At 34.9% G+C, this 13,208-nt stretch overlaps 4 protein-coding genes and 2 pseudogenes across 6 annotated transcripts, besides 1 other annotated feature; 3 read left to right on the top strand and 3 right to left on the bottom strand.

The window, feature by feature from the left end:
• Positions 1-1,593: 1,593 nt before the first annotated feature.
• TVAGG3_0498390 (XAA-PRO dIpeptidase family) lies at positions 1,594-3,012 on the top strand (the record flags this gene model as incomplete). The annotated part of the gene is made up of 1 exon (XM_001310344.2): positions 1,623-2,999. The coding sequence occupies one exon, from the start codon at positions 1,623-1,625 to the stop codon at positions 2,997-2,999; it is 1,377 nt and encodes a 458-aa protein (XP_001310345.1).
• A 400-nt stretch (positions 3,013-3,412) lies between these two features.
• Positions 3,413-6,094, bottom strand: TVAGG3_0498370 (antigen BSP-related family; the record flags this gene model as incomplete). Its single annotated transcript, XM_001310343.1, has 1 exon — positions 3,413-6,094. One exon carries the CDS (start codon positions 6,092-6,094, stop codon positions 3,413-3,415), a length of 2,682 nt encoding a protein of 893 aa, XP_001310344.1.
• A 27-nt stretch (positions 6,095-6,121) lies between these two features.
• On the bottom strand, positions 6,122-6,616 carry TVAGG3_0498380 (antigen BSP-related family; the record flags this gene model as incomplete). The annotated part of the gene is made up of 1 exon (XM_051236481.1): positions 6,122-6,616. The coding sequence occupies one exon, from the start codon at positions 6,614-6,616 to the stop codon at positions 6,122-6,124; it is 495 nt and encodes a 164-aa protein (XP_051094305.1).
• Positions 6,617-6,640: 24 nt separating this feature from the next.
• Positions 6,641-6,985, bottom strand: TVAGG3_0498360 (ribonuclease inhibitor domain-containing protein; the record flags this gene model as incomplete). Its single annotated transcript, XM_001310342.1, has 1 exon — positions 6,641-6,985. One exon carries the CDS (start codon positions 6,983-6,985, stop codon positions 6,641-6,643), a length of 345 nt encoding a protein of 114 aa, XP_001310343.1.
• Positions 6,986-8,228: 1,243 nt separating this feature from the next.
• Positions 8,229-13,208: part of a mobile genetic element that runs on past the window's edge.
• Positions 8,648-11,421, top strand: TVAGG3_0498350 (annotated as a pseudogene). Its single transcript has one exon. A coding segment is annotated over exon 1 (2,774 nt).
• TVAGG3_0498340 lies at positions 11,864-13,099 on the top strand (annotated as a pseudogene). Its single transcript has one exon. A coding segment is annotated over exon 1 (1,236 nt).

Genomic DNA, 13,208 nt, shown 5'->3' with positions numbered 1-13,208 from the left:
ATCAACCATTCAAAATCATATTCCTCTGAAAAGTTATTTTATTAAAAATTTAGAATTTTAATAAATATAGAGTTTGAATTTCATACAATACCTATATATTTTCAATAATGGAATTTGAAAACCATTCTCAAAAGTTCTCAGAAAACTCTTTTTTCATTAATTTTAAGAAATCTTATCATATTGTAATAGTCTGTATGTATGCAAATAATTCATTTGATCAAAATATACTTTATCGTTTTTACGCTTGCCTATAAGAATTGTAAAGGCATCAGATGATGAAAATTCAATATTTAATTGATTGTCGGTATTCTAATAATCCTTGAGGAAATAGTTCATTTTATTTTTATTCGAGAATTTTAATATTTCCCGAGAAAAAATATTGCGTTTCCCAATAGTCTAAGCTGCACAAACAGTCAAATTCACATTAGATTTCTAATCCTGGTTGTCACAAATGATAGTCATTCTTATTTTCATCAAGATAAATTTGTTTTCCATCTGTTATCGTTGATTTGTTAATTCATATTTGACTACATTTGTGTAACTATAAAAATTTTCATATGACTACTTCTATTTATTATGTCTATCAATTAAAGAGTGTTGTCATCAAGACTCTGGAAGTTCAATATCTGTGTCACATGCATATGTTCGATATCGTGCAGAGTTGATCGTTATTAATTAACATATCCATATGTTTAATAACAATAATTCTTCCCAACATAATTTTCATCATTAATTATTCAGTGAATCTCATTATATAACATTGAATATTATAATTTGTTTTAATTTTTGCGTACACAAATTCACCAGATAATCTAATTTCTTTAACTGAATGAGTACTTATAAACAATGCCGAAATTTACGCAATATATTTCACATATTTCTTTGAAAAACTAATTAATTTGACAATGAATGGCTATACAAAGAATTTATGGGTCTTCAATGAGAGTCATGAAACATATTCAAAAAATAGTTCAATAAATGTTGTGTTTTGCTAAGAGATATCTTTTATTTTCTCTCAAAAATTCTATAAACAGCTTGATATATGGTTTCAGAGAAATAATTAAGTATTTCAAAAATATGCTGAGCAATGATGGATATAATGGTAAATATATAGGCAACTGCCCTCGTTTTTCTTTATGCAATTCCTTATACTAGCTTGTTTTGATATTTGAAACATGAAATCAATGTAATCTTTGATGTATACTTTTCTACTCTTACCCATTTCGGATATTATCCATCCCTTAAATATGTATTCAGGGGATCATAATGGGGTTCATCTCTCATTCTCATCGTTTTGATAGCATTGAAAATATTTTCTGAAGAAATTATTTCACGTTTGAGTTAGCTTCGGCTGGATTTTAATTCAAATTTTGTTGAACTATCATGTTATTATGTTTTCCATGACTTAGTATAGGATCCATGAAAATCGGCCCCATTTGAGTGTTCGGAAGTGACAATTCCATCCGACCACTCTAAATTTGATCTCCCAAATTGATATATCATAGCTCATAAATAGGTATCCCCAAAAGATAAAAAAGGTGAATAAATCTCATTTCCGATCAAACGATCAACAAATTTTTTCTGAAATTTGATCTTTTTGACAATCAAATCACTTTAAAATAATGATTGACAGAGCTAATCGCCCGATGCCAAAGCCGGAAATGTTTGCAGCCCACCGTGCTAAAACACTTGCAGAGCTTAGAAAGCGCAAATTAGAAGGTGTTGTCTTAATTTACGGTTTCCCAGAGCCAACACGCGCACATTGCGATTTCGAACCAGTTTTCCGTCAGGAATCATGCTTCTATTGGCTTACTGGTGTCAATGAAGCTGACTGCGCTTACTTCCTCGATATCGAAACAGGAAAGGAAATTCTTTTCTACCCAGACATTCCACAGGAGTACATCATTTGGTTCGGTGAACTCTCATCCATTGATGATGTCAAGAAGAGATACGGCTTCGAGGACGTCAGATTAATGCCAAAGATTCAGGAAACCCTCGCAGAATACAAGCTTAAGAACATCCATACACTCCCAGAGACCTGCCTTCTTAAAGGTTACGATGCCCTCCTTAACAAGGAAGAGTTCATCGATGTTGTTGGCGAACTCCGTCAATTCAAGGATGATGATGAGATGGTTCTCATCCAGTACGCTTGCGATGTCAACAGCTTGGCCGTAAGAGATACATTCAAGATGGTTCATCCAAAGATGTGGGAATATCAAGTTGAAGCCAACCTTGCCAAGCACTACATCGACCACTATTGTCGATGTTATGCTTTCTCAACCATTGTCTGTTCAGGCGAGAACTGTTCTATCCTCCATTACCACCACAACCACAAATTTATTGATGATGGCGAGCTTATCCTTATGGATACTGGCTGCGAATACAACTGCTACGCTGCTGATAACACACGTACAATCCCTGCTAACGGAAAGTTCTCAGAAGACCAGCGCGGAGTTTATCAAGCCGTTTTAGATTGCCACAAATACGTTATTGCTAATGCAAAGCCAGGTGTTTACTGGCCAGACCTTGGCTACGAATCAGCCAAAGTAATGGCTGCTGGTTTGCTCAAGATCGGATTATTCCAGAACGGAACAGTCGATGAAATTGTTGAAGCCGGCGCTCTTGCAGTCTTCTACCCACATGGACTTGGACATGGCATGGGCATTGACTGCCACGAGATCGCTGGTTGGCCACGCGGTTCCTGCAGAGGAGATAAGCCACATGCTTCATTTGTAAGATACGGCAGAACTCTCCAGAAGGGTGTCGTCATCACTGATGAGCCGGGATGCTACTTCATCCGCCCATCTTACAACGCTGCCTTCGCTGACCCAGTCAAGTCTAAGTACATCAACAGAGAAGTCTGCGAAAGACTCAGAAAGACTGTCGGAGGTGTCAGAATTGAAGATGACCTCTACATCACTGAAGATGGCTGCAGAGTCCTCTCCAACATTCCAAAGGAGATCGACGAGATCGAAGCATTCATGGCAAAGAAAGAATAAACTTAATACAATCTATTTAGTTTAATTTAACATAGTTTTTCGATTTAAAATCTGAAGATATAACTTCAATAAAACTTTTGATAAAAACATATGGAGTTTATATAAAGAAACTTTGGTAATCATGAATAAAATAAGTCACCCGGATTATGAAAATCAACAGTAGTACTACTATGTTCTTTATCACTTTTTTAGCTATTAAATGTAAGATTCCACTAGGTATTGGGTAAGAAAATAGAATTGAAATATCAAAGTCGAGTACTCTTTAGTGGATTTTAAGGAGAATTAGAAAATTTAATAAGAGGTTTTCCATCAATTGTGCAAAGTCCTACTCATTTGAGTACTTTGCTCAGAGAATAAAAAATTAATAAAATATAAAATTCTATTTTTTAAATAATATGAAAAATAAAAAATCTCTACTCGTTTGTGAGGAGTGGAATTGTTGAAGGAGCAACAGAAGATGGTTTCCTTCTCTTGCAAGCAAAAACAATTGCAATAGCAATGATGATCACTACAATCAATGAAGCTATTGATGAAATTACAACAATTTTAACTGTCTTTGATTTCTGGTTGTCTGAATCATTTCCGCAAACATCAGAGTGTTTTGTATCAATTCCTGCAAACTTTTCATCCTTGAAACTACTAGATGTATAAACAGCTGTTACTTTAGAGCATCCACTGAGAACATTAGATGGAACAGATGTTTGATTTCCGCAGTAATAGAATTCATTCAATTCTTGAGAATTTTCGAAAACAGAGTTTCCAAAGTCAGAATGATTTGAAAGAATCTTGACACTGGAAAGTTTAGCACAATTAGAGAAAACATAATTTCCAAACATTGTAATAGAACTATATACATTCACTTTCTCAATTCCTGACTTATAAAATGAATAATCACCGAACTTTGTCACGTTTTCTGCGAAAGTAAAATCTGACAATTTTTCACAGCCTTCGAAAGCATGGTCAGGAATGATGTTTGTCTTTATAACAACCTTGGAAAGCATCGAGCAGTTTGCAAATGATGCTGTAGAAAGAGATAAAACAGAGAGACAATTGAAAAGTGACAATTTCTGACAGTTATGGAATGCAAATGAATTCAAAATTACATTTCCTTTTGTTGTAAATTCATTTAAGTTCATGCAAGAACAGAATGAATGGTTAGAGACAACTAAATCTTGTGTTGTATCTAAAATCAATTTGGAAATCATCGAAGACTTAAATGAGCATTCTCCAATGAATTTAATATCTCCTTTCAAATTCAAATCGATGTTTAATGATGATGTATTGTAGAAGGAGTAATTTCCAATTGAAGTAACTTTACTTTCTGTCAAATCTAACTTTGACAATTTTTGACATTGATTGAAGCAATAATCATCAAAAATAATTGATTTAGAAGTGATTTTGACAGAAACTAAATCTAAACATTCGCAGAATGAATGAGCGCCAATAATTATATCATTATTTGTTTCGATTTCGATGTTCTTGATGTGAGATGATTTAAATGACATCTCTCCAATTTTTGTCAAATCACCTTTGACATGTAAACTGTCAAATGGTGTGTTAAAGAATGAGCATTGGCCAATTGACAAAATATTTTGTGTATTCAAATCAAAATTTGACAATTTTTGACATTGATTGAAACAATAATTGTCAAAAGTGACAGAATCACAATTAATGTTAACATTATTTAATTTGTAGCATGAACAAAATGAGTGTGGACCGATTTTGAGCTGTTTTCCTGTTAATTTAATTGTTTCAAGTGAAACACAACTGTGGAAACAATGATCACCAATTTCTTTGATTTCACCATTTAACTTCACTTCACTTAACGATGAACAACCGTTAAACAACTTTGAAGGAAGATCAGCTGTCTTGAAATTGAATTCGAAACTCTTCAACGAGCTGCAATTTTCGAATAAACTCTTTCCAAAACTAATTTCTTCAACTGAAAAAGTGACAGAACTTAAACTTTGTGAATTCTTAAATGTTTCATCCGTTAAAACCAAAAGAGAACAGTTGATTTTAAGGTTAGAAAGATGAAGTGAAGTATTGAATAAACCGCTTGGAACTGTCAAATTTTTAGCTTTACTTGTCAAAGAAACTGATTCAAGATTGAAACAATTAACGAAAGCCAATGGTTCAATTACATCCAAATAAACAGAATCAACAATAATTTCCTTGACATTTTGACAGTTTCCGAATAAATTGTTTTGAATTGTTGTTATGAAATGAATTGTATCAACCAAAACAATTTTTTCTAAATTCTTGCATTTAGAAAATGGAGATCTTGTGTATTCCATGTCTTGGAATGGAAATGTTACTGATTTGAGGTTGTTGCAGTCATCAAAAGCATCTTCATACAATCCTTTCAATGAATTCTCGAAAACAATTGATGAAAAGTTTGTTCCTGCAAAAGCGCGAGAAGAAATTTGATCAAATGGCCTTGTCCAGTTGAATTCGCAGAAACTGGAACATCCTTCAAACATTCTCTCAGGAATTTGAACGAATCCATCAGGAAGAATCAAACTTTTAAGTGATGTGCAATTTACAAAAATTGCATCTCCTAATCTTCCTAATTCTGTTGGAAGATTAATACTTACAAGTTTGTAACAGTTCTGGAATGCTCCATCATATATTCCTGATAATCCATCTTCAGTAATATTAACAACTTCTAAACTATAGCAGTCTTTAAATGTGTATTCATTAAGATATGTAATATATCCGGACAAATTAACAGATGTCAATGATTTACAGCCTTCAAACGCATGCTTTCCTAATGTAGATAAATGATAATCAATGTCAATGTTTTCTAAACTTTCACAGCCGTAAAAACCGTAATCTCTGATTTGAAGTAATTGTTCTTTCAAAATCAATTTTTTGAGAGATTTACAATTGTAAAATTGTTCGGTTTCTACTTTGTTTAATGGATAGAACATTGTTGTTATACTCTGGCAGTTGTAAAACACTCTTGTACCAATGCCTGATACTTTTTCTGGTATAAATGCCAAAGTTAATTTCAAACAATTCTCAAAAACACTGTTAGCTAAATGCATCAAATCTGGACTGAATTCAATTGATTCTAAGTTGACGCAATCCATGAAAAGTCTGTCTAAAAACATTGTTACTTAATCTGAAATTTTAATTTTTGTAATTGATGAGCAACCTTTGAAAACACCTTCACTAATTGTAATAACATTATCAGGAATCTCTGTGATAACCAGTGATTTGCAGTTTTCAAACGCATATTTGTGAATTGTCATCAAATTATTTGTAAAATTGATTGTTTGAAGGTTTGTGCAGTCTGCAAATGCGTAATCATCAATTATCTCGACTTCATCATATAATGTGATTGTTTTCAATGATGTGCAGCCACAAAACGCGTTATGACCTAATTCATTCATATATTTCGGACAATCTGTGACAACGAGACTTGTACAGTTCTGGAAGCAGAACCAGCCAATGTATGTAATGTTATCATGCCAATTTACTGTTTTTAGATTGATACAACTTGTAAATGTTCCACTTTCCAGTCTATGGAGGCTTTGAGGGATTGTTATTTCTGTTAACGATATGCATTCTGTGAAGTAACCATCTCCAATAGTTGTTAATGAACTTGGCAAAGTATTTAATTGAAGTTTATGGCATCATTCAAGAATGCTATCACCAAATTCAGTAACTGTATCTGGAATTGTAATAGTTACTAAATTATTGCATCCAGAAAACGCATAAGAATTAATTATTTTCATTGTTGAAGTTATTTCAACTTTCTGAAGGTTGACGAAGTCTTTGAATGCTGAATCGCCAATTTCCTCTACTGACTCATTGATATATACCTCGTTTGTTTTAGATTTATATTCTTTTGTTGCTTCAGCATCAACTGAGCCATCTCCAAATATATGGAGTATATTATTTGAAAAATCATAGTTAGCACTATTATATTTGATCTCCTTGTTCAGCAAGGATGACAAGAAAAACGAGCCAAGAAACATTGTATTAATTGAATATTTAAAAAATTGAATGTGAGCAACTTTTATAAAAATTTACTTGTATCCTGTGGGCTATTATTTCGATGTATTTAAGACGATTAAAATGATCCACATTATTGTGAACTTTACAAAAAATGTCGTGTTTGTGAGAAAAATTTGATTAAAATAAGAACAAAAAAAAAAAAAAAAAAAAAAAAGGTAGTGGGGCTTCCAGGGGCTGCGCCCCTTCTAGCCCCGAAGATGTTTAGTATAAATGAAGTTTTTATTCGGAAAATTGTTAGTCTTCTGGTGTGAATTCGGAGGACTCTTCTTCTTCCTCCTCCTCTTCTTCCTCTTCTTCGTCATCGTCGGCGTAGTGGAGGAGGACGTAGTTCATCCAAATTCTGTATGGACGTCCTGATTTGGATTTAAATGAGATGGACATATTTTGTGTGAGTGTTATTTCAGTTTCGATAAAGAGTTGGTGTGCTGGTTTGAATATATGTTCGACGTAGGAGAATTTGTGCAACTCATCTTCTCCCAATTCTGTATTGATACAGACTTCGATGAAGTCACCACTGAGAATGTCTTCACCTGTGGGCATATCCACAACAATTAAATGAACGACACAATAGTTGTGAAATTCATTAGTAGGAAATACTGTTGCAGGCGTATTATATGAGGGGAAAAATGTTTTTTCTTCCCCAAATTCATCTGCTACTTCATCTTCATCGTATCCGTTGTTAAAAGCTTTAAATTCATGTACAATTTGAGCAAATTGTTGACGGAGATTTGGTGGCATACGTAAGCAAGCTTGTAACAATGTCCTACCTTCCACACACTCAGCAAATATGGGAAGGTAGGAACATATAATGTCCGTCAATTGGTCCTGGTTGGGGACCAATTGACAGAGTTTTGTGTATGCCGTTATTGTTTCTTTAACGGTATTTGTGTAGATACGGTTATATGGAGTATTTCCCTGGTTGTTAAGGGAAAAATACTCATCCGATTGTAATTTCAATCTTGACCTCAACTCTTTGTTCGGTATTCTTTGGTCTATTCTTAGAGCTGTATTTGTTCGTGCGGGCTGTGGTTTTAAAACATTCGTGTCAAGTTTTAATTGCTTCGAATTGGATGTCGATTTGAATTGGGAGTCTTTTGAGTTCTCCTGAGCTTGGTTCTGTATTAAAGACTGAATAGCAGTGTCAGCTTCTTGTTTTTCGAGATAGTATTCTATTGAATTGGGCTTCACTGTTCGAGACGCGTACATTAGACAAAAATGAACTGTTTTTTTCGGACTACTCATAGAAAAGTTTAAAATAAACCGTTTTCGTCAACGGTAACCCCCTCTATTTTTTTATTTTATTTAATAGTTACCGTTGGCAAACCGTTCCATCTCAAATATTGAATGAACTATAAACGTTTTTGAGAGTCGTCGCTGTTGACTTTTTTGTAGAACACTCAAAATAGTATAACTTTGTCCGGACAAGTAAGGGTCTATCGTCGCTACAGGAAAAGTTACAGGCGTTCCAAGGAAGTATACTTTGAGAAGCCTTTCCCCCTTATAGAATGAGATAGGACGGTTATTTTACAAAACTGACAACACTTTGACCGAGTAGTTTTTTGTGCTGAACAAAAAGTGTCATATAAACATCTGTCAAAAACCGCTTTTTAACTTCACTTAAAATGCCACGTAAGCTACGTAAGAATATACGTAAGAGGAAGAGAGCATTGAAACATCCAATAGTAAAACTGACACCACAACAACAGTTGCAACAACAAATGATGAATGACCCCACTATGTTGCAACAAATGTCAAGCAACCCTATGCTTTTAAACCGAGTTATTGGTGCACAGAGTGGAGGTTTAAGAGCGGCACTTTTAGCGAAAATGGCAGGCTATGGTGGAGCTGCAGACGGAACAGCTATAACCCTCAAAGTCAAATGAATTTGAGTTCACTCAAAAATCAAATAACAGATGTCAAAAAGTCAAACATAGACATACAGAAACAAATAAGTGAAAACGAAAAGAAACTAGAATATGACAGACACACAAAGAAACTAAATGAGTTAAACGTAGAGAAAAAGAAGAAAGAAGAACAACTGAAAGAACTAAGTACAGAGGAATATGCGAAAAAAGTGTCAGAAAAAGCAGCAGAAGTAGCAAAAATGGAACAAGATGTCATAAATTTGAAAAACCATACTACTCAATATAAAACTGAAAGATGAAGAGATAAAACAAAAAGCCCTGAAGACATATATGGATAGCGATGAGTATAAAAAAGAAGTTGAAGCAAATGTAAAGGCAGAAAAACTTTTACAGTTGCAAAACCAAACCGTACAGTATGAAAACTTAGCACAAGAAAGTAAAAATAACGACGCGGCTATGCAAAAGGCAATGAAAAGCGCAGAATATATAAAAGCTAACAATGACTGGTTAGATGCCCAAGCCAACGCTAAAGCAGCCCAACTCATAGGGTCAATAAGGACAAAAATACAAGCGGATGAAGACAGTTCAAATGAAGCTTTAACAAATGCTGACTTTAAGAACGCCTTCGAAGCTCTTCATAGTAAGGTGAAACAAGTGAACGACTTCTCATCTGGAAAGAAACTGAAGTCTGAAGGTTTCGACAAAGAGTTAAAAGAAGTAGCACAAAATATGACGAAAATAACAGATGCAGCAACGAGACAGGCAGTTCAAAGTGCCTATGACGCCGTTAGAGCAACTGTTGTGAAAAGTCAAGAAAAAGAGTTACAACAGACCAAAACAGACCTAGTAAATGCTTTCTTAAAAACGAAAAGTCAGGTAGGACATTACGCTGCAGATGGAACATATGTGCCAGCTGGTGGAACTTATATACCACCAAACCCTCCAAGAGAAGCACCTGCACCAGGACTACCTAGAACATTTACATCGTCACATGGACACAGACACAGGCATGCACCAAAACCAACACAACAACCAACACAACAACCAACACAACAACCAGCACAGCAACCAACAGTTCAAAACCCTGCACAACAACAACCACAAACAGAGCAAGGACATAAAAGAAGTAGAGAACAAGGAAACCAAGAATTCTTAAAAATGCTTAAAGAAGAGTGTGGTTTCCCAGATACTGTTGACTTTAGTGACAGATATAAAGAAGCTATTGAAAGTTCAAGGATGGAAATACTGACCCGAACCTATTTAGCTTTATGGCTCAGCACCAAAACGGATATAATCTCAAACCTGGAAAATACAAGCTCGCTAAGGGATATGATTTAATAGCATATCATCCAAATGACATGGATGAATTTACTCCGAGATATTTGATGTCAGAGCTAAATGACAATTCAACTTTCGTCATGAAACGCGTAAAAAATAGAGACGGAACGAAAGAACAAAAGCTTATGAATGCGGATGACGTAGATAGGGAAATTGTTGAAAACGGTCTCGGAATATATGAAATGCCAGCAGATGAGGTACAAGAAACTCCACAGGAAGAAGTTCAGATACAACCAGACATGGAAGAAATAGTTCAGCAACAACAGCTAGAAGAGCCTGAAGGAAACGAACAAGTCCTTCCTTTGGAAACTAACTTCACAGAACTAGATGAAGATTTGGAACAGCCGAAAAATCTTGACCCTCAACAAGAGTATGCGGAGAATATGGAATATTTCCAAGAGTCTAAAAAAAATTCGGCTGACATAGTAGAAGAATATCGAAAAATGTTTGCCGACATACAAAAGACTCCAACATCAGATGAAAATATCCAGCATAGAATGGAAGAACTGAAAAAAATGTACACAAATACAACAACCCTTTTTACTTACGAGCATTTAACGTTCAATCTTCGGATGAACTCGGTGAAAATAAAAGGTTAAATTTCAAGAAAACATATAGAAATGAAACATTGTTTAAAGTTCATTCAGAACCTAACCAAGATGGAAACAAACCTACTTTTGTTTCTGCAGACGATGGAACTACAATGAGATGGGGTCATAAAGCTAATCCGGATAGGTGGTTCATAAACTTACAACCACAATTCCAAGAAGTTGTAGACGCAATGGAAGTCAATGGTGAACCAGATATAGCTGGTATTTTCAAGCGCGGCTTTAATGCCATTGAAAGATATGAAACATGCAGATATTTTGGACCAGTATGAAATGAACATGGCTGATGGAAATATAACACCTGACGTTCTAGAACATTTATCTCAAAGAACTACACAGAACCATAGAGATGGTATATTTGGTGAAGAGTTTAGAAAGAAAGTTAGGGAGAGAGAAGGAAGAGAACCTATTGTACATGACCTTGCAAACGAAAGTTTACAAAATGTCATAAAAACTTACTTTGCAGACAATGAACGAGAAGGGATGAATATTTAAGAAAACTCAAATGGACAGTACCAAATGAAATGTTAGTATTGAAAAACATGTTCCTTGACAAAATAAAACCAACTACAGAAATAAACGACGCAAGACTGAAAGATTGGGTAAAAGCTTTCCCATTCACAAAAGATATAGTTGGTAACATGGAAAGAAAACCAGAATGGCTACAAAAACATATATTTGGAAACGAGCTTATTCCATATGGACAGGCACTGTTTGAAGAGCTTGAACCGGAAACTCAGGAAAGAGTCATGCAAACAATACGCGAAGACTCAAATACAGACTATGACAAACTCTTTCTAGGATATAGGTTACCTGAGATGGGCGACCAGAGCCAAAAGGCAAAAAGGACATGGGAAATTTGCAACATACTAGATGAACATAATGCAAAGATGCAACAACTTCAAGCAGAGGGCAATGAAGGAAAAAGAAGAGTTAAAAACTCAGTCAGGAAGAAAGTAAAGCTTGGTCCACGTGGGTTCTATTATGACATATAAATCCAACTATTCTATATTTTTACTCATATGAAATGTACGCCGCTCAGAATATAACGCCAACAGTTTTGGATGCTATGAATGGAAATGTTTCCGAATGGTATAACGAATGCGACAATGCCATTAGAAGGTCAGAAATAGTTCCTGGAACTTACGAATATACAACTGCTGTTTCTTATGGAAACGTAGGTGAGTTTGGAGAAGGTTCTTCAACAACAGTAGATATTGCTTGCGACAGGTTTCATATAATTTCTATTGACAACTCTTTCTTATACGTGGAACAAGACATTGAAATAAAACCTTCTGCCAAGTTGTCTGACAAGAAAGGTTGCAATGGAATTTTCTATGTCGGATACCAATATGCTCCAGAAGTTTTCATGGGATATAAGATATATTCTAACTCTGACTTAGTTCAAACAGTAACATGGGCAAACTATGAATGGTTCGCTTTGAGAAACTCAGTACAACCACAAGCTAGAGAACAAACAGACCAGTATGCAACTATTGAGAAAATAAGAAGACTTGACCCTAACGTTCCAGGAGTTTATGTTAACCTTTCTGGACAAACTGCAGCAGCAGTAACCAAAGTAAAACTGAAACTTAGAGTTCCTTTGTCATCTTTCCTCATCTTCAGGTTTTTAAGATACTTGCCAAACTGGGCAGGAAAAATTTCTATCGAACTTACTCCAAGCAAAAATAACTTAGTCATTGCACCAACACAAGACCCATTCACTCTTACAGAAGTAGTGGGAACAAATAAAATGTCATTCGCCGACTTTTGCAAAACAAAGTTGACTTAGACTTTGGTTTCTCAAACCTCAACACTGAAGTAAACTATTATTTCAATGCTGCTGGAGATGCTTGGGACCCAGTTAAGTTCACATGCGAAAAATTTGAATGCAAGAGAATAGAAAGCAGACTTGCAGTCTATATGTTGGACCCAGATATTTCAAATGCTTTAGCTGCCAAATATATTGCAGTTCCACTTATGTTCCCTATACACCAAATATCTGTCAAAGACTTTGCAGGTGAAGTTGGAAACCAAAGTGCTGACCCAGGTGCAAGAACAGATATTGCTTTAACAACTGCAATGAAACATGCAGATACTATGTTTGTACTGTTCAGACGAACTATAAATGACTATTCTTGTTTCTACAACCCTGGTATTAAATATCATATAAACATAGATGGCAAATATTATCCAAGAGAAGAATATTCTACAGTTGAGGATATGAGGTCATACAACTTGACATTAGATGCTATGAACTTTAACAACAACTTCACAACAACCATTAACCCTGAAATGCAAAGTTCTATTATGCCATATGTGAAAGTATGGACTCATACAGGAGGTCAAAAAACTCAATATACAAATGGAGA

The sequence above is a fragment of the Trichomonas vaginalis genome, chromosome II (genome assembly GCF_026262505.1).
Source record: "Trichomonas vaginalis G3 chromosome II, whole genome shotgun sequence".
NCBI lineage: Eukaryota > Parabasalia > Trichomonadida > Trichomonadidae > Trichomonas > Trichomonas vaginalis.
Note: the sequence above shows the minus strand (reverse complement) of the source record. Positions and strands in the feature narration are given on the sequence as shown.